Raw genomic sequence first — 20,703 nt, 5'->3', positions numbered from 1 at the left:
GCTATGGGCTCAGTGGTAGGATGGACAGAGCTCTAGCAGTTGACATAGGAATTACAGTAAGGGGTGGGGAGCCAGGGGAGGCTTTCTGAACCAGATCAGGGCACCTGGTAAAGTCAGAGCCTCAGCAACTTTCTGTGACCACAGTGTGAGGCTGTCTTGACACAGAGACTGTGAATAGCCAGTGGACTATAGTCATGAGGCTTGGGTACTGATGGGAGGGGAGGAGCCCAGTGGGGCTACAACAGCAGCAGGGGTCTTAGAGGGTAGTAGAAGTGTTCCCTGAAGAAGAGCCAACAAAGGAAGGCCTGCTCTCCTTGGCCAAGAACTCCTTGCTGATCAGGCCATGGACGGCCATGATCTTGAGGAGTCCATGGCGAAACTTCTGACCAATGAAGGCGTAGATGAGGGGATTGAGGCAGCTGTGAAGGAAGCCCAGAATCTCGGTGGCATCCAGGGCCCGACCAATGTCGTTTCGGCGACCACAGCTATCCTTGATCGCCCCGATTCTCAGAAGGGTGTCTGACAACAGAACCAGGTTGTAGGGCAGCCAGCAGAGCAGGAAGACGAGCACGACAGCAAAGATGACCCGCATGGCCCGGTGCTTCTGCCCCATGTGGGCCTGAAACAGTGTGCGCAGGGTGAGCCCATAGCAGAACACCATGACCAGCAGCGGCAGGAGGAAGCCAATGGTCTGGGGCAGGGCCCGCATTACTGTGCGCCATTTAGTTGTATTGGCACCCAGATCCTCGTAGCAGACTGGGCCAGTATTAGGCGGGTAGACGGTCCTGCGGAAGACGAAGACGGGCAGGGACAGGATCAGAGATAGAGCCCAGATGCCTAAGCATATGAACTTGACCCAGTGCCTCTTCAGAGTCAGAGTGCGTGTGGCATGAACAATGGCCAGGTAGCGGTCCACGCTAATGCAGGCCAGTAGTAGAATTCCACTGTAGAAGTTGACTTCCTTCAGGAGTGAGACCATCTTGCACAGGGGTGTGCCAAAGATCCAGCCTGTTGCCTTGGCGGCAGCCCAGATAGGCAAGGTCAGGGCGAAGAGCAGGTCGGCAATAGTGTAGACGTCAGTGACTGAACGGTTGACACGGCTGTATAAGACAACCAGCATCACCAGGGAGTTTCCCAGAAGGCTTAGCAAGAAGACTAGGGCATAGATGGTCACCAGAGCATACTTGTTGATATCCAGAGATTCTGGCTGACATGGGACAGAGTTTGGCGAAATGGATACGTCAGAGTAACTGTAATTTTCGAAATCCTCCCAGCTGTAATTATCCGGAAGTTCTTTTATAATCATGTATGCCATATTTGTAGCCTAGAGAAGAGAGATGAGTGTTAATGCATAATAAAGTCTTAACAGATTCTAGCCTTTCTGCTCATGAAGCTTGGATAGGATTTTTTGCATTGACTTGTATATTACATGGAAGTAAATTTCACTTCAGGAAATAGTAGGGGCATTAACTCTAACATTCTGAGGCACATGTAGTTATAAGCGGTACGTTTCATGAAAAGAGTATAGTTCCCTTCAAAGTCAGAGAGAGGTTCTTAAGTGGAGTGGTCACTTTTCATGACCTTGCCATCACTCAAATCACTGTGGAAACTTTTCTTTTGATAATATCTACCAAGCCTATTTTCTTGGATAGCTTCAGTGGTGAGCATCCCTGATTGTGGAGACTGAGTTTAATGTCAGAAACATGAGGCGCCATTCAGTTCTCAATGTGGGGGATTAAGCAGGCAATCCAACTGAGTTTAACTGTAAACTTTGAGAATAATCCCTTTGTCCAACTTTCTGTAAGTTATTTTAAAAGGAGTGTTCTAGAAAAACTGAGTGGTAGCAGCATAATGTTTCGGGATCCTTGAGCTAGAAGCAAGTTTACTCATTTAGCATGTTCCAGCATTGTTCTTTTGGGAGGCAGGAGGTCTTCTCTGAGCATATTTGTATAGTTTGTAAAAACATATTAAAAGTCATAAGCAGGTGGTTGACTGACTGATTCTCCAAGTAGGTGGGAATGTAACAGATTATTGTGGGAGCTCTAGACAGTCCTATTCTGCCATGCAGGGGGCCAGAGAAAGCCAGGATGCTCCCAGAATAAGGAGAAGGGGCGGCAAGAGGCAGAGAAGGCAGGTAGAGACATACTATCCTTGTTTTGGTGGCTTCCCCGTCCTGGTGGGGACCCTTCTTGTCCTGCCAGTGCATACCTTCATCCATTCCTAACTCCCCAGCACACTCAAATAAACCCATCTGTTGATTCTGCCCTTGTTACAGGATCAGTGGAGAGCTTGCTTCTGGGGGAAGCTTCAGCCTCTCTAAAATATTATCCCGGTTTTCAAAGAGGAAATGAACTAAAGTAAACCACCTACTAAATTGACTTTCTTTTGAACCACAAACTACATCACCATTGTGTCATTTTTTTTATTATAAGCTATGAGCATCCTGTGACCATATGCAAGTCTCTAACCCAGCTCCAAATGGAATGCAATGTTAAAGAGAAAGACATAAAACAAAATTACGGTGTTGTACACTCTAAATGTGTGACTTTAATGGTATGTTAATTATATCTCAATTTTAAAAAGATTAACCAAAGACGTATAGCCTTACAAAGCAAATACAAATCAACATCATCAACATCATCAACAACAAAACTAGGAAGTTTTTTGCTTTAGCAGAAGAAAGCCTGTTATTGTCAGTCATTTGTAGCAAAGAAGAAAGCTTAGTAATGTTAAGAGAAATTGGAAAAATAATGCCCCTTTCTCCTAGAGTGATGGAATTCTTAGTTTTCACCTTTCTGAGAAGGTATTACTTTCTCCCCTAACTGATGGGGGCCAGGTAAATTGCCTTCTCAGCACATGGAGACCACAGATAGAGCAGATTCAACCAGCCCATGAATGTAGAAAGATGTGATGATAAGGATGAAGTGAGTGGGGTGGTAGGGGGAAGAGGCAGATAATAAGAGCTGGTTTGGCCAGTGTTGCCAGCAAGACTTGAGAGAAATTACTGGCTCTGTAGTCCCTTGAACAAAAGCAAGTTTGCTCAGAGCCCCAGGGTTAAGTCCAGTTTACTTATGAGATCAAGGGTGACTCACCTCTGTGAGCAGATGATCAGAGATGTGCTTAAGGGAACAAATGACCTAGGAGAAGACCCACTTTTGAGAGAGACTGGTCATTGGTGGGTGCAGAGAGCTTGTGCCTGCAGAGAGAAGAACCCTACATCTATGCACACCAGTTGTGAGAAGGCAGGTCTGGGGCAGCTGCAGAAACTTCCCTAGGAGAAGAGGCAGTAGCAGGCAAACATGCTTCATTGGGTGCAGGCCAGGCTGAGGGAACCCCCCCTGGTGTATGAATTTTGTGCACCGGGGCTCTAGTAATAATATATGTGCTGTAGATAAAATTAGCAGAACTTGGCACTCCCCACGGAGATGTCATTTACTGGGTGAGAAACACTGGAAGAGAAGCAAGTTTGGGAAAGCTCAGTAAACGCCACTTTTGTGTACTTAGTGATACATACGTGAGGGATAGCTTTCACTTTAATCAAGAATGCCCTTTACCAGGACTTAAACGTGAGAACCATAAAAATCTTAGAAGAATCCATAGGCAGCAAAACATCAGAAAACGCACATTCTAACCTCGCTGAGAGTTATACACCTTAAGACATGGGAGCTAACATCGGAATACAGTCCATCCTCCTTTCCCAAGAACTGCCTATCATTATGGAAAAATTTACAGCCTCCAGGCCGAAATACTCTAAGCCAGGAGGTGCCTGTTCTTTACAACCCCCACCCCTATTACCTGTAACCTAGTCCTGGGATGTCTGGAGGCACCCACCCTCCTGCAATCCCGGCCCCAGCCTGCATGACTTGTAACCTGTAATGATTGTTCTGTGCCTACTTTCCATGCCTGTAATTCCTACTTCCCCACGTAATCTCTGTCCCCTTACCCAATATAAGCAGCTAATTTATGATGGAGTGCAGAGCAGATTTTTTTGGATGACCTGCTGCTCTCCCATTCTGCCGGCATTATTGGAATAAACACTCATATATGATTCAACTCTGTCTCTGCTTAATTGGATGAAGTAGTGGCAGGCAGCCAGGACTCCTTGGTTGTCCTGTTGTAAGATGAGCCCTCATTCTGGAGAATCTGGTGCTCGGCTGTGCTGAGGCCAGGCTGCAGGTATATGGGTGAGCTCCACTCCCATGCAAGTCAGGACAGAAGTAGAGATTTCAGAAAGGAGAACCAGGCCACCCTGCCAGGGCCATGACCTCCAGCCACTGGCCAGGTGTGGGGGTGGGGATGAGTGGAGGGGGGTGGAGAGAATGTTTTGTTGTTTGTTTGTGTTTTGTAACCAATCCCTAGAGGTGATGTTTTGGTGGTTAAAGGGAGAAACTAAAGAAAGGAAGATAGGAAGATGACACTTGAGATCTACTTTGTGTCTGACATGTACATGATCTCCCTGGATTGTTACAAATAGATATGATTAAGCCCCTATTTAACCATAAGAAGACAGACACAGTGAGGCTCAGAGACCAGTCTGTGGTCCCAGAGCCTAGAAGTTCTGCAGCCAAAATTCCAACTAGGTGCAAATGGCCCCCTCCACATTTTCAGTCTGCAGACTGCTTCTTAAAAAAAAAAAAAAAATCACACCTCTGAGCTTTAGGATCAGAGGAGGCCAAATGCAACTTTCTTCATTCATCCCAAATTCAGCCCCCCTCCACCATGTCCCCTAAGTTCTACCTCAATGAGATCAAAGTTCTGTATCTGAGAGTGGGTGCCATATCTGCCCTCCACCCCAAGGTCAGCCCCTTGGATGTGTCTCCCAAAAAGATTGGTGATGACATTGCCAAGGCAACAGGTGATTGGAAGGGCTTGAGGATAACATTGTAACTGACCATTCAGAACAGACAGACCCAGCTTGAAGTGGTAGCTCTGCCTCTGCCCTGACCAGCAAAGCCCTCTAGGAACCTCCAAGAGACAGAAACAGAAAAACATCAACCCAGTGGAAATATCACTTTGGATGAGATTGTCAATATTGCCTGACAGATATGGCACCAATCTTTAGCTAGAGAACTCTCTGGAACCATTAAAGAGATCTGGGGACTGCCCAGTCTGTGGGCTGCCATGTCAATGGCCATTACCCTTATACAGAATAGATGACATCAACTGTAGTATGTCTGATAGAATACCCAGCAAGTTAAGAACTACACAGGATCATTTGACAACAACAACAACAACAACAACAAAGTCATAGGTCACATATTAAATATATTTGTAAGTTAAATTCTTGAGATACCATTAGCCAACCTGTGTATAGTACACTCCCATTGTTTGATGTCTGTACATTGCTTTCTTTGCTATTCCTTAAGCCCAGAATGAAAGAAACAGTCGTTTTAGGAATGATAAACCAAGCTCCCTGGCACTGGCTGGCCCCTCCTGATCTTGCAGTCATATTCTTGGTGACCCAGCAGGAGATTCTCTTTCAGCAAAATTGCCAGCTCCTTAATGACTCATGGTAGTTCAGAAAAAACATGGATGGGATGATTCTAGTTTATTTCATGAGAATGCTATAGAATGAGGACTTTGTAAGATTCCACACATTTATAGCAATCTTTTTAACAACAGCAACAAAAGTCTGTCATTTTAATACAATTCCAGTATTTTTTATCTCTATAAATATCATTCACATATATTTGCATTTAATATATGGGAGGAGGGACTCTACAGTGTCTGGTCCTTTCTCACACCACTTTTGGCCAAAGCAAAGAGAGAGAGCTGGCTGACTTGGGAAGGGAAGGGGGTGGGAATTGAGTTGCCCTAAGTGGTTGTTGGAGAGAGGTGTAGGGGAGAGGGGCAGAAGCCCTCTTTTTGAAGACAGGGTAGCTTAAAGAGAGAGAATAAAGAGACCTAGGGGTGTGGGTGAGACCCACCACGAGTAGAGAAAGATGCCTGGAATAAATGGGAAGCTGGTGTCCAGGGAGACAGAGAGCGGAGACATTCTGAATGGCGGGAGGGGTGAGTGTCCCAAGACTTACCAGGATTCTGGGCTTTTCACCTGTAGGACACCTCCGAAGAGCAGATGTGCCTGACTGCAAGGGTGGTGGTAGTAAGAACCCAGTGGAGGAAGTGAGTGGTGGATGAGATTGCTCAATTGTGGGGTGGAGTCCTGGAGGGTGAAGGATACTCTTGATGATGTGAATATTTAAATCCCAGGTCAGATCTTTGATCACTAGACATTTTATGGACTGGTAGGGTTCATACTGGGAAAGGACCTGTGGCATTTCCTAGACAATCTTTCCTTTTCACAGATAAAGAGGCAGATCCACACAAAGGAAGTGGTTTGCCCAGGACTGCACAGATTTCTCTCATCTTTCCCCCCCACCCTTCTTTTTGTTACTCCTCACCCAAGGATATTTTCCCATTGATTTTTAGAGATAGTGGAAGGAAGGGGGAGAGACAAAGAGGCAGAGAGAGAAACATCAATGTGAGAAAGACATATCCATTGGTTACCTCCTGCATGCGCTCTGACCAGGGCCAGGGGTGGAGCTTGCAACTGAGGTATGTTCCCTTGACCAGAATTGAACCTGGGACCCTTCAGTCCACAGGCAGGCTGATGCTTTATCCACTGACCAAACCGGGCAGGGCAGATTTCTCTCATCTGTGCCCTGATCTCAGCAGCCTCTGTTCTGTCTGACTCTCTCCACACTCTAGCTGCCTCGGGCTTCCCTGGGCTTACTATCTAGCAGCACTACCTTTCTTAAACATCTTTCATACCTGAAAGAACAGCTCATTAAGACAAAGGAGATGGAACAAGTTTTTGGAGAGTCAGGTAGCTTTTCTCCTTGGACCTAATGCCCCCTGTCTCCATCCCATTTACCCCAGGAATCTTTAAAGCCTCACGGATTCCTTCTCTATGCCACATCCCTTTGAGAACCTCTAGCCCCAAACACCTCTCCTTGTCTTTCACGTCGCTCCCCAAACATCTGCTTTGACCATGAGCCCCTCTTAGGTCATTGCTCTTCGTTCTTGGCTTTTATACTTGGGATTGGGTCTGCAGCAGCTATCAGCTTTGGAGCCAAGACCATCTAATTTGGAAAAGGAAGCTTTTTGGTAAAAGTTAAAATTCCATCCAAGTCCTAACACATTTTTGAAAACAGTGTTGAGTGACACTAAGAATATATTTTGTCACAGTTGCTATTGATTGCAATTGAAAGGATAAATACAGGCAGAGTAGTGAACATAAATTCACCACTCCTTCCTAAACTCACACCTAGCAACCTCAATCCCTCCACCACTCCTTACGCCAGTCTCTCGCCCAGTGCATGCTCAGAGCCTGTGGCCAACTCACCCAAGCTGCCTACCCCAAGGAAAGAACTTTTGAGTCCCACTGTTTAGCAAACATGCTTTGTCACATCTTTCTTTCCCATGTCAGAGAAGAATGCAATGACTCCTGGTCAGGTGATGCTACCTAACATCAGGCAGAAGCTTGTTACACACAGAAGAGAGAGAAGAGGGTGGGAGTCGTGGTTAAGAACTCTGCTAGCTGAGCAACTCCTGCATGTGACCTTTCCTTTCTGAGTCCCAGTTTACTCCTCTGTAAAATGAGGCTGAGGCTGGAATGAGAGATTACTGGAAAAGCACTTAAGACAGATATAAAACATGGTATTTGCATTTATTGTGATCATTATTACTGAAACAGTTTGTCAAGTAACAGCATGTTGTTTCTCCCGCTACGTCCCCAAGCAAGGGAAAGCAGCTAGTCCACTGTCCAGGCTGACTTCAAGGCACATCTCACCCGGATAACAGTCGTCACACTAGCTATACTGTTTAGTGCCTCTGAGGGTCTAGTTTCTGAAAAAAGTGCTTTTCAGAATCTGTATCATTTAATCCTCATGACAACATGCGCTTCCTGAATGAGGAAACTAAGACTCTAGGACTTAGGCAACTCACCTAGAATGACACAGATGAACTGGGTGTTAAGCAGTGTTAAAGACTTTTTTTTTTAACCTGACCCCAAATTGTATATTCTATCCACTATCACAAGGGGCTATATCTCAGCCTGAGGTTTCTGAACTCCATTAGGTACCTCCCTGTCCCAGACAACTGAGTATGAAAGGCATAGAAAAAAGAGTCCAGATTTGACATTTCCCAACCTGCCCACTTCTTGATTTTCATTTGGTTGATTTCATTTCCACTGAGCCACTGCATGCATGTTGATGGTGGGGTGAATAAAGAGCCAGCTTCCAATCCTGGTTCTGCTGTGAATGGTCAGCGTGAGCTTGGACAAGTCATTTGTCTCTGAGCCTTGATGTGGTTCATTGGAAAATGAGGATATTGTTCTAGATCTGCATGGCCCAAAATGATGGCTACTAGCCACAGGTGGTTACTTAAATTTAAATTAATTAAAAAAAAATTAGTTCCTCAGTCACATGAGCCACATTTAAGTGCTCAGGAGCCACATGTGACCAGTAGCTATCATACTGGATAGTGCAGATGGAGAATATTTCTGTTTTTCTCTATAAGCAGAAAGTTCTTTTGTACTGTGCTGTCTGGCAAAGACAGTTACCTTTAGCTCTAAGGGTCTGCAATTCATCACCTCAGTTCTCAGGGGACCCAGACTGAAGTTTCCAAGTCCCTTCCATCAGAAATATGTCCCCAGCAGTTCTAAGACTGAACAGCCCACTTACCTGCTGTTGCTGCTATGGCTGCTGTTGTTACTGAAGTGATTTCTGTACTTCCGCTGTGACTCAGGGCTCGGTAGCGGTCAGGGCTGTTGGGCAGGAAAAAAGTGAATCAGAATTTATGGGGACACTTCTGAGGCAAGGCTGCCAAGGGGGAAATCTGAGAGGCCCACCAGGGGAGGTGTTCCCACAGAGGACCAATAGGTCTGTCCTAGGACTCTGGCTCCAGGCCAAGGCTCCACCAGGAGATTCTGGGGATGTGAGCGCTGGGGATGTTCACACCTTGCTGCCTAATGGCTTCTGGAGGGGACTGCCAGTCTGAAGGTGTAGGTTTGCCCTAGTCCAGCTTTGACTCTGTGCCTTTTAAATCTTCACCTCCTTCTATAAAAGGAAGGGGCAGGCAATCCCAGACTCCAGCTGACAGACTTGCCTGAACTTGCCAGACACTTTGTTCCTTTCTTCTAGGGTCAGCATGAGCAGTGTCTCTCCTCTCTTTCTGGTGAATTCCTGCACCTGGCTGTGGGACCCACTGCCTCTCACATCCTGGAGGATCCTGCCTCCCGGCGCTTTTCCCTTCAACCACCTTCTTTATGTCTTTCTCTCCTTTCCTCTGTACTAGGCTCCCTTTAGGTACTGCTCCCCTATGCCCTCCTTTTCACAAGTAAACTTCTTGACAAAGCAGCTGTGTCCACTTGGCCGCTTCTTGTTCACTGCTCAACCCACTAAAACTAGCTTCCTTCCCACCGCTCTGCTGAAACAGCTTTGCCAGGGTTACCAATGACCTCTGGGTTACTGAACCCAACAGCCCCTTTCTTAAATAAGACTGCTTTAATGGTATAAAAATGAAGCATGCATATTGTCAAGAATATAAATGATACAAAAGCCTATAAAGTAAAACTTGAAAGATTCCCTTCCATCCCTCTGTTCACTCATATTTGCCTTTCCCCAGATTTGCCCATGCAGGTACAAACATGTTTTCTTTCTTTCCTTCCTTAATCAAAATATAACGTATTTAACTATTTATATTTTCTGCAGCTTAAGAATGTATCATGGCCTGGCCGGCATGACTCAGTGGTTGAGCGTTGACCTCTGAACCAGGAGGTCTTGGTTCGATTCCTGATTCCCAGTCTGGGCACATGCCCAGGTTGTGGGCTCGATTCCCAGTGTGGGGCGTGCAGGAGGCAGCAGATCAATGATTCTCTTTCATCATTTATGTTTCTATCTTTCTCTCCCTCTCCCTTCCTCTCTGAAATCAATAAAAATATATTAAAGAAAAAAGAATGTATCATGGACCTATTCCTCATCATTACATAGAGATCCATCTCATTCTTTTTAATGACGACATAGTGGTTCATGGTATGTATGCATCATGATTTATATAATGATTATCTTATAGCTGGATACTTAGCTTCTTCCTATGAGCATCTTTGGGAATATTTCTGTAGCTTAAGTATAATTTTGCTGGCTCATATCTAGGGATGTGTAAATTCTTTAAACTATTTTTTTTTTAATTCTCACATGAAGGTATGTTCTGTTTTATTTATTTGGTGAAATGGTTACTGTTCAAGTGCTATCTTATTTGATCTCTGCATCACTTAATTCCACTGACCCCATTCTCTTCTTTCCTCTGAACCTCTCTTAGTTTCATTTGTTACTTTATTCTCAATTCATTCCTGAAATCAGATGTTCCTCTTCTCTACCTGCTCTCCCTAGGTCAGCCCACCTCCTCCCTTGGCTTTGGCGACCACCCAATTCATCAGTGTCTCTCATACCTATAATTCCCAACCTCTCTTCGAAGCTCTCTCCTCAGCTCAAACTCTTACATGCACTTACTTCATAAAATCTCCCCTAAGGTTCCACAGATGCAAACTCACACGTGCTTCTCCTCCAGAGCTCCCTCTCATCCATGCCTGTCCCCACGTCTCACACTCTCCTCCCTCTTTCTCTCCTTAACATCTCTTAGTTATCTTCTCCTCACCATCTTCTCTGGCAGGGTTAGGCAACACTTCATTCTCCCTGAAGCTACTGCAATAGTCAGGTGATAGTCCAGGTTGCATGGCTCAGCAGTTGAGTGTTGACCGATGAACCAGGAGGTCATGGTTCGACTCCTGGTCAGGGCACATATATGCCTGGGTTGTGGGCTTGATCCCCAGTGTGGGATGTGCAGGAGGCAGCCGATCAATAATTCTCTCATCACTGATGTTTCTATCTCTCTCTCCCTTTCTCTTCCTCTCTCTGAAATCAATAAAAATATATTAAAAAATAGTCAGGCAATAACTGTGGATTCCACAGCCGGGCTGTTTGAGTTAGGATACCAGCCATGTCACTTACTGGTTGTAGACCTTGGGCAAATATTTAATCTCATGAGTTCTCAGTTTCATCAACTGTACTAGGGGGATAATGAGGGCACCTACTGTCCTGTGGATTCAATGAGTCTACATGTGTGAAGCACTTAAAATGGTGCTTGGTAGTGTTGGCTGTTGCTACTGTTACTACCACTATTCTCCTAAGTGCTCTCTGCCTCAAGTCTTCCCCCTCAATTCATCCTCCACTCTGCTACCAGAATGATCTCTCTAAATTAAGGACCCCCCCATTACCCTCAGCGTAAAAATCCTGTCTTGTGTACCTGGTGCTCCTGCATCTGATCCCTGGGTGCTTCTCCAGTCTCATTTCAGGCCACACCTCCATGAACCCTTAATTTCAGCCACAGGGAACTACTTGTACTTCCCCTAGGAACTATTTTGGTTCCTCCTCAGGGACTGGAATGCATTTTCTTCCCCTGGCATGCTCTTCCCACCCTCTAGGTCTGGCCAACTCCCCCTTTCCTTTCAAATCCAGCCCAGTGGTCACCTCCATCGACAGCACACCTGAGTTTCCTCTATCATATCAAGGCTTTGTAATCATCTCTTTGGCTGCTTCCGACTCCCCACTGTGAGGTTTGTGAAAGCAGGTATAATCCTATATAATAAAAGGCTAATATGCAAATAGACTGAATGGTGGAACAACTGAACAACCGAACAACTGGTCACTATGATGTGTGCTGACCACCAGGGGGTGCGTGTGGAACATGGTGGGTGTTGGCCACAGCGGGATGGTGGAGCAGGTGAGCAGGGGCGCCAGACCATGGCAGGGTGCTGGTTGCTGTCATTGGGGCAAGCCTCTGGTGGTTACTGAAAATTCTTTGCTACCACGCACCATGCTACCACCCAATGCTTGCATCTGCTGCTGGCGCCTGGCACTGGCCACGATCGCTTGGCACCATCAGTGGGTGTGAGCAGCGGCTGCCAGCCCCAGTCACCTCTCAGGGCTTCTCCACCTCCCCCTGCTCCTGAGGGGTGATCGGGGCAGCAGCTGCCGCTTGCGCCTGCTGACAGCACTGGCCCTGCCTGCACTGGCTGCTGGCGCTGGCCCTAATCGCTCTGTGCTGTCAGTGGGTGCAAGTGGAGCTGGCACCGTCAGCATGTGGAAGCGGTGGCAGCGGGAGCAGGGCTGCCGGCAGACAGGGGACTGGGGGCTGCAATGGGAGGGGCCGGACGGGGGTGCAGAAAATGGGCCAAGACCTGCCCCTATGCCCACTGCAGCCTTGCGGCCCACAGTTTCTTTCAAGGTGCACGAATTCGTGCAGTGGGCCCCTAGAGAGAGAGAGAGAGAGAGAGAGAGAGAGAGAGAGTGTCTGTGTGTGTGTGTATATATATATATAAAATCTCTGTATCCCCAAACCAATCAGTGTTTGGCATATCCTAGGTATAAAATACAATCTTCTTGAGCACTGAATGGATTGACAAAGTGGGGAAACTGATGTATGTTGGAATTTCTGAGTGACATCCAATCCTATATAATAAAAGGCTAATATGCAAATCGACCAAATGGCAGAATGACTGGTCGCTATGACACGCACTGACCACCAGGGGGAAGACACTCAATGCAGGAGCTGCCCCCTGGTGGTCAGCGTGCTCCCACAGGGGGAGTGCTGCTCAACCAAAAGCCAGGCTCACAGGGAGTGGGCCTAAGCCATCAATTGGACATTCTGAGGGCTCCCAGAATGCGAGAGGGCACAGGTCAGGCTGAGGGATGCCCCTCTCCCCGAGTGCACAAATTTCTTGCACCGCACCTCTAGTTAAAGAAATAATTGTCACCTGGGGCACCCCCAGCCTGTGAGCACAGGGGACCCTCTGGGGAGTAGTGTTAAGCTAGAGGCTGGTTCCCAGCATTGCCCTCCATCACTCCCAACCAGGGGGACTTTTCTCCCATTCTTGGCCCCTGATTTCCTCCTGTTGAGTTCTCATCCAGGAGCATCTTGCTTCTGCTTTGAATTTAGGCTTTTCTGCTAGGCCTTCTCTATCCCATTAGTTCACCAGGCGGGTCTGAACTCCATGCTCTAATAGAAGTATCTGAGCAAGTGTGACCTCTAGGAAGGCATGCTGATTCTTTTGACCTAATTGCGCTGGGAGTCCCAGCTCTGCCCACCTCAACCCTTCCCTCCCTCCATTCCCTGACCCTCCCCCGCCTACCTTGTTGCTGACTCTGCTAAGGAGAAGTTCTCATCAGCTCTCCAGGGCAGGAACTGCTGTTGCGAAACTGTTGCTCCACAAGATGGTAATGGGATGCAACTCTAGGTGGCCCTGACCCCAAGAGGCGGTCCATAGGCTCTGGTCAGAGCCACAGAGTTGCCCAACTGCTGCAGAGGCTGTGGCAGTCCTGTGAGGCAGGGGACAGCCTGCATGCCTGCTCAGGGCAAGAGAGTCTGCCCTGTTACAGAGTGGGGTCCGTGCTTCTTCAGAAACAGTGTTTTCGGAAACACCATAAATGGGTGCCCAGTAAATGAAACGAATTGTGTAAGACTTCTTGGACAGTCAGAGGATATAACTTGTACCACAGAGCTACACAAATCCTTAACTGTCTTTATTAAAATCTAGTGAGTGAGCACTGCACAGAGTCACCTAGACTTAGCCCCTCCCTAGCCTCACAACTTGGGACTGTTTACTTCACCACAGTGGTTGGAAGGGAAGAACAGAGAGGCCCAAGTTCCATGTCTGTGTCTCTTCTCCTGCCCCCCAAACCAAATGCTCTGGAGAGCAGCTGGGACGCCCACACCCTGCTGGTGGGATGGTACAACATATAATCTTTATGGGAAATAACTCAGCAGTTTCTTAAACATATACCTGCCATATGACCTGACCATTTCATTCTTAGGTATTAACCCATGAGAAATACAGGCATATGTCTACACAAAGATTCGATGATTATAGGAAACTGATCTGTAATAACTTCAAATTAGAAACAACCCAAATGTCTGGCAACATGTGTGAACAGATGGTGCTATATCCAGGTGGTGGAATACTACTCAACAGTAAATAAAGGAACTGTGGGTATGAACAACAATGTGTATGAATCTCAAAATAATTATGCTGAGCTAAAGAAGGCAGACCATATGATTCCATTTATATAAAATTCTAGGAAATGCAAACTTGTCTTTAGTGAAGGCAGGTAAGTGGTTATCTAGGGGTGGGGCAAAGGGAGGGGGATGGAGAGATTCCAAAGGGCAGGAGAAAACTTTGGCACTAATGGATGTATTCATTATTTTGAATATGGTGGTGACTTCATGGGTATAAATTAAAGTAAAAACTCATCAAATTGTACAATTTATGTGAATTGTGTTGTATGTTAGTAGTGCCTCAGGAAAGATGTTAAAAACAAAGTGGGACAAAAACAGAGCCCGAAGCAGACTCCAGACAGGAAGCTCCTAAGGACCGGAGACAGTGCAATGTGGTGAAGGGCAGTCTGGGTGAGCAGGGAGTGTGGAGGAGAAAGTCAAGGCCATTGGGTTTTATTCTTAGTCAAGGATTATCTGAAGCCAAAGGGACTTTAGAGTGGATGACACCCGACTTCCTCACGTTACAGAAGAGCTTGCAGAGCTGAGTCGCCCTGCTAATCAGTGGGAGATGCAGGGCTTGAGCCATCTCCTGACTGCCAGCCTGGCCCTTTCCACTCTCCACACCACAGTCTGGCTCCTCAAGTGCCGTCTGGCTCCTCAAGTGCCGTCTGCCTAAAACACCAAGTTCTGGAAGGTAGTATTGGTCAGATCATAAGTCCTGAAAGTGCTGAGGGGCAGGTGGAATGGATGGCCAGTCCTGGGTGGGTCTTGGTTAGACAACCTCGGCTTCTCCTTTCTTGGCGCAGGGTGGGCAGCGGCGCTCTTGCTTCTTATAATCCAGAGAGCAGGCATGGCAAACCAGGCCTCCACACAGCCTGAGAGCAAAGGTGGAAAGAATGGGGAGCACATGGGTGTGTATAGGGAAGGGGGTCATGGGGTTTGAGTATCTTTAAGTCCAACTGTCTGTCTCTCATTTCCTAGCAGAACTGCCCTGGCTCTGTCCCAGGAGGCCTCCCCTTTCCCAAAGGGTGACCCAATGGTCCACTCCTCAAGGGTCCTCTAATTCCAAATGGCAGGTTCTCTCGATGGCCCACTTCCCTCTCTCCTGCTGCTTGTCCTGCCACTGTGTTCCCAGAGGGAGGCCGGGGGAGCAGCTTCCACTGTACATGAAATCTCTTCCCAGGTGAGAAGCCCGTTAATCAGTCTATTCTCAGAAAGGTTGCACCATTCCATCTCCAGATGCCCTTCCTGTTTGATCTTTCTCTGTTCTCGTTCATGTCTCTGCTAAGTTCTGGGTAATATGAGTGGCCAGCTTTAAGTAGCCTTTCATAGACGCCCAGTTCCTGTGTCCCTCCTTTCCCCAGAGTGGGCAGGGGACTGTGGGCTGGTGGAAACTGGGCTGTCCCACCCATTACCTGCATGGATACCGCCGAGACAGCCGGCCAAAGAGCTTGCTACAGCTGACACAGCATCCAGGGGCCACGGAAGAGAGTTGCTGCACCTTCTGCCACAGGTTGTCCTTCTCTCTGATGGGTAGATGGGGGGGGGGGGGGGAGAGGGGGGGGGGGAGGAGAGAAAGAGAGAGAGAGAGGAGAGAAGATGATAGAGAGTTGGAAATGGCATAGATCGAGAGACATAGACAAAAAGAGATGGAGAAACAGCGGGGCGAAAAGACAGACACAGAAATGGGGAGGGAGACAAAGAGGGACAGAGGGAGACAGTCGCTCAGAGAGAAAGGGAGTCAGGGTGTCAGAGAGGGAGACAGAGACACATGGAGAAGTAGAGAGACAAATGCAGTGGGAGAAAGACAGGAAGAAAGATGCAGAGACAGACAGGGACCGAGACACAGACAAAGAGGGAGAGACAAATATAGAGAAAGATGGAGAGAAAGAAACAGTGATGGCGGGGAGGGGGGAGAGAGAGAGAGAGAGAGAGAGAAGAGAAGAGAAGAGAAGAGAAGAGAAGAGAAGAGAAGAGAAGAGAGAGATGAAAACAGTGAGAGACTCACACACCTAAGAGTGAGACTCCAGTCTTTCGAAAACTGGATGGATGGTGACAGGTCCCCGTGGCCCATCATAATCTTAACCCACTATTGAAGAACCTGTTCACAGCCTGCCTTCTCGGAGGAGTGCTCCCTGATAGTAGAGGGCCCGGGCTTTCTTGTTCCAGACTCCTATAGCATATAATGCCGATGATCTTTTATTTGGCACTTGGTACAAACTGCTTTGGAGTTATAGATGTTTATGCACCCCACCCCCCCCCAAAAAAAACAACAACCAAAAAACACAAAACCTATCTTCATTGTTGTTTGTTTTTTTTAAAGGATGTGTTAAGAAGATGGGTGGTTTTGCCTGGTTGGTGTAGCTCGGTGGTTGAGTGTTAACCTATAAACCAGGAGATCACGGTTTGTTTAAAAGTCAGGGCGCATGCCCGAGTTGCAACTTGATCCCCGGGGTTGGTGTGTGTGTTTGTGTGTGTAGGAGGCAGCCGATTAATGATTCTCTCTCATCATTTATGTTTTTATCTCTCCCTCTCCCTTCCTCTCTGAAACCAATAAAAATCAAAAGAAAGAAAGAAAGAGGGTTGTTTTAAATTTTTATCAGAATGATACATGCCCATGATGTAAAAATTGAACAGCACAGACAATAGACACTTTCCCATTCTGGCAAACCACTTACATCTTTTAGCTCTTTCTCCTGATAGTACTTTCATATTTAATTAACATGCTCATATCCCTCTTTCTTGCTCTTTCAAGAGAGAACATCTTCTATAGAGCTCCTTACCTTGATGTCAGAGGACAGCTTACGATCATTTCCATTAAATCCTCATCCTTCCTCCCCATGTAGTTATATCCCTATTTTTGGTTCCTCTATTGGTTACTACTGGACTTCTACTGAATAGTCTCACACATTTATTTCTCACTCATTTTATTAACTATAGGTAGCATCTTAGGATTGCCATTCTGTAATACAATGACGCCAGCATCCCTTTTTCCTCCCACCTCCTAACTTGTCATCTATTCCTGCAATGTCCAATAGGATAGCCATTAGCCACCTGTGGTTTTGTAAATTTATATGTAAGTTAATTAAACTAGAATAAAATGAAAACTTTAGTTCCTCAGTCACACCAGTCACATTTGAAGTACTCAATCACTATATGCGATTAGTAGCTAACATATTGGGCAGGACAGATATAAAACACTTCCATCTTCATAGAAAGTTCTATTGAATTCTGTTCTATAATATTGTTTAGGTGCTAACATTTATATTTGTTGTATAATTATAATCATTTTTTGGGCTTTGCATTTAGGTGAAAAAATCAGTGACTAGTATTTATATTATTAGACAATATGTAAGCATATTGCTTCAAGCAGAGTTTTGTTCTATAATATTTCCCTTCTTGGGAATTTGTTGTTTTTCTAGGACTTTCTAATTGCCTTTCTTTTACAGAGTTTTATTTTATTTTTCAAAATTACATTTATTAAGGTGATATTGGTTAATACAATTATATAAGCTTCTAGTGAACAATTCTATGAGACATCATCTGTATATTGCACTGTGTCTAATTGCCTTTCTTTGTTCCTTGCATAACTTGCCTTATCATAGCCTAATTATTATTATTATTTTAAATATATTTTTATTGATTTCAGAGAGCAAAGGATAGGGAGAGAGATATAGAAACATCAATGATAGAGAATCATTGACTGTCTGCCTCCTGCATGACGCACACTGGGGATCTAGCCCGCAGCCTGGTCATGTGCCCTGATCGGGAATTGAACCATGCTCTCCTGGCTTCATAGGTCGATGCTCAACCACTGAGCCACACTGGCCAGACTAGCCTACTTATTCTTGCCCACCCCAATTCTTCATATCAGGTATTTTGCTGATTCTCTTTCTCCCCTGAGACCTTCCTCCTGGGCCTGCAATAATTCTGCTACAGCCTGGACTGACTGCTTCCCGGCCTTGCTGCCCGCTAGTCATGTTGGGAATTCCCTTTTGTTCTCTCCTGGCCTAGAGCTACTGTTTCCTGAATTCCACATCTTCTCTTTTCTTGGCTTGCTTCCTTGTTTTTCTGGGACACATCCTGAATTATCTTCTTAAGAAAGGCTGTGTGGGAGGTGACTTTTCTGTGATCTGACTGTCTGAGAATGTCTTTTCCTCTATCACCTTCCCCACTTGCTCCATAGTTTAGGTGGACATAGAATTCTAGGGCAAAATTCAGCTTTTTTCAGAACTTAAAAGTATTACACCATTGATTCTTAAAATTTGTTGTGTTCTATTTCTTTCATAAGTGGCATGTCTTTTAGGATAGTCTTCCTATCTTTGTTTTACTGAAATTTCACAATGATATATCTAGATGTGCCCACCACATTTTTCATTCATTGTGCTGATCACTCAATGAAATCTTTAAGATCTATGTCCATTAGAACTGGGAAAGTCTCTAATATTTTTATCTGATAGTTCTCTCTCTCTCTCTCTCTCTCTCTGGAATTCCTTTCAGTTGGAGAAGATATTGGAACTCCTGGATTGATTCTTTATGTCTCTAAATATTTCTCTCATATGTCCCATCTCTCTATGCTTTTTATTCTACTTTCTGAGAGATTGACTCATCTTTCTCTTCCAATCCTAGTTAATTGAGAAAAATTTCAGTGATATTTTAATTTCCAAGAATGTTTCTCATCTTTGGGTGGTCGCTTTTCACAGCCTCTTGTTTCATGGGAGATGGAACTGTCTTTGTTTATCTCTGTCTCTCCCTTCATGTTCTAGACTGACTCAAATGCTTACAAAAGCTTGGTTGCCATTTCACATTTAAGAAGAGGCAGTAAAGCTGCTGGAGCTCCAAGTAATGGGTTGGGGTGGTTGACTCGGGCTTCCCTTTAGGAGGCACTGGGCTGGGAGGTACCTGCCACATGGGTCTCTCAAAAGCCAGAACACACTGCTCTTTTATTTGGGGCATCTACCTTTCTCCAGATAAGGACCGTTGAATTATTTGCTTGGCAGTTAAGCCCCTCAACTGTTGGGTGTTGTGCAGTTGGGGAGGCAGGCAGAAAGCAGGAGGTGTACATTGGTCTTTCCATCCACTTCTTCAATTAATTTCCCTGATTTCTGCACCTCATCTCACTTCTGCCGTATGTGTTCCTGCTGTCTCTGGGCCCTGAAGTTCTAACTGGGTTTCTCCATCCATTTTTTGGCTTCTGGAAATTAGCTGGAATCTCCCATCTCTGGTTGGCTCCTCCACCTTTCTCTCTGTTGGTAGTTTTATTCTTTTACAATCATTTTAGTGAGATCTGAGGATGGAGAATAGATGATGTGTGGTAGGTCTAGCATCTTGAGGCACAAGTCAACCTCCTTGGCTCCTCTTCCCTCCCCCCACTTTTTACTTAGGGCCATATCTCCCAAAATGCTTATGCAAGGGACATTGTCCTATATAATAAAAGACTAATATGCAAATTGTCCCTTCGACTGGGAGTTTGACCAGGAGTTTAACTAGGGGGTGGGGCTGACTGGCCAACGGCCCACGGTCCCTCCCACTAGCCAGCCCCCAGTGAATTTTAGGCAATTTTCTGTGTTTCCCTTTTTTATTCTGCTGTCAAGATGCTCAGAGCTAAGTTTTAATCCTACTCTGAACACTTTGGGAGTATATATTTTTCTTCTACCATGAAATCTTCTATTTTCCTTTAATAATCATATGTCTTGCTCTATATGTACCTTTTATTGTTAGAGAACTTAAATTCTTTTGTGAGATATATAGCTAAATTTTTATATACCCCTTCCACCCAGTTGACAGTTCCTTGGAGGAGATCACTCCTTACATTTTTTGTTTGTTCCTTTCAGGTTCATCTCTCCTTTTCTCACCTTTATTATCACTTGGATTTTGTGCAAGAGGATTTAGTCTTAGATGATCTTGCAGAGTTCCAATTCTAGTGGAACCTGAGCGTAGTGGTCTGAACTGGGTAAAGGATGACACACCTGTGAATTATCTCCCCACCAGACCGAAGAACAGAGACCAGGCTTTACACATCTCCATCCCTCAGTGAGCTTAGCAGCTTGGAATTGATTCTGGTGAGCTCAGCCTTTGGAACCTAGGACAGCTGACCTGGACAGGCCCAGTGATCTGAGGAAGTCCAATGGGCAGGCTGATGTAGGACATGCGATTACCTCTTGGTTAACCTGCCCCTTCTCCCAATTCCTTCTCAGCCCATGGGTTCCTTTCCTTCTCCTAACTTTAGTAGGTATGTGTATATGTGGGCTGGTTTGGGGTGGAGGGCATGCCTTAGAGTCAGAGGACTCTATGCAGTTTATATGCTGTGTGTCCTTGGTGGCCAAGTCTCTGACCCTCAGTTTGTAAAATAGTAATAATAGCAGTTCGTTGCTTAAAAAAAAGGAAATGAATTAGTATATACAAAAGGCCCAGAATCCTGCTTGGTAGTTGTTAGTGGAGCAGAATTTTCATTTCCCAGCCTCTATATCCCATACCATTTCCCATCTGTACTCCTGCCTACTGTCCCCCACTTACTGAATCAGTTCCAGCACCCGCCTCTTCATGGCATGGATCAGGTCCCGCTGCCCTGCAAGCTCCTCCTCATACATGGCGTCCCTCCTTTCAGCCTCCTGCTGCCTCTGCTCCAGCGCTGCCTGCAGCGGCCCGCTC

At 45.9% G+C, this 20,703-nt stretch overlaps 2 protein-coding genes across 3 annotated transcripts in view; both read right to left on the bottom strand.

The window, feature by feature from the left end:
- Positions 1 to 6: 6 nt before the first annotated feature.
- Positions 7 to 8,787, bottom strand: CXCR2 (chemokine (C-X-C motif) receptor 2). Of its 2 annotated transcripts, none has more exons than XM_006763321.2 (2): positions 8,685 to 8,787; positions 7 to 1,324 (listed from the first exon to the last, which is right to left on the bottom strand). In XM_006763321.2, the coding sequence occupies exon 2, from the start codon at positions 1,313 to 1,315 to the stop codon at positions 257 to 259; it is 1,059 nt and encodes a 352-aa protein (XP_006763384.1). In that variant the 5' UTR covers positions 1,316 to 1,324; positions 8,685 to 8,787; the 3' UTR covers positions 7 to 256. The 2 variants fall into 2 exon arrangements, with proteins under 2 accessions (XP_006763384.1, XP_006763383.1); XM_006763320.2 differs by lacking the exon at positions 8,685 to 8,787 and adding an exon at positions 6,033 to 6,153.
- Positions 8,788 to 14,103: 5,316 nt separating this feature from the next.
- RUFY4 (RUN and FYVE domain containing 4) overlaps positions 14,104 to 20,703 on the bottom strand; it is a 24,752-nt gene continuing 18,152 nt past the window's right edge. The window contains exons 11-13 of the mRNA XM_015563685.1: positions 20,569 to 20,700; positions 15,468 to 15,578; positions 14,104 to 14,927 (exon numbers count right to left, since the gene is read on the bottom strand). Of these exons, the coding sequence (XP_015419171.1) occupies positions 14,825 to 14,927; positions 15,468 to 15,578; positions 20,569 to 20,700 (346 nt within the window). The 3' untranslated portion in view covers positions 14,104 to 14,824. The remainder of the gene's footprint in view (positions 14,928 to 15,467; positions 15,579 to 20,568; positions 20,701 to 20,703) is intronic.

This window comes from Myotis davidii, unplaced genomic scaffold (genome assembly GCF_000327345.1).
Source record: "Myotis davidii unplaced genomic scaffold, ASM32734v1 scaffold575, whole genome shotgun sequence".
NCBI lineage: Eukaryota > Metazoa > Chordata > Mammalia > Chiroptera > Vespertilionidae > Myotis > Myotis davidii.
The sequence above is the reverse complement of the archived record's forward strand: the minus strand, read 5'-3'. Positions and strand labels throughout refer to the sequence as shown.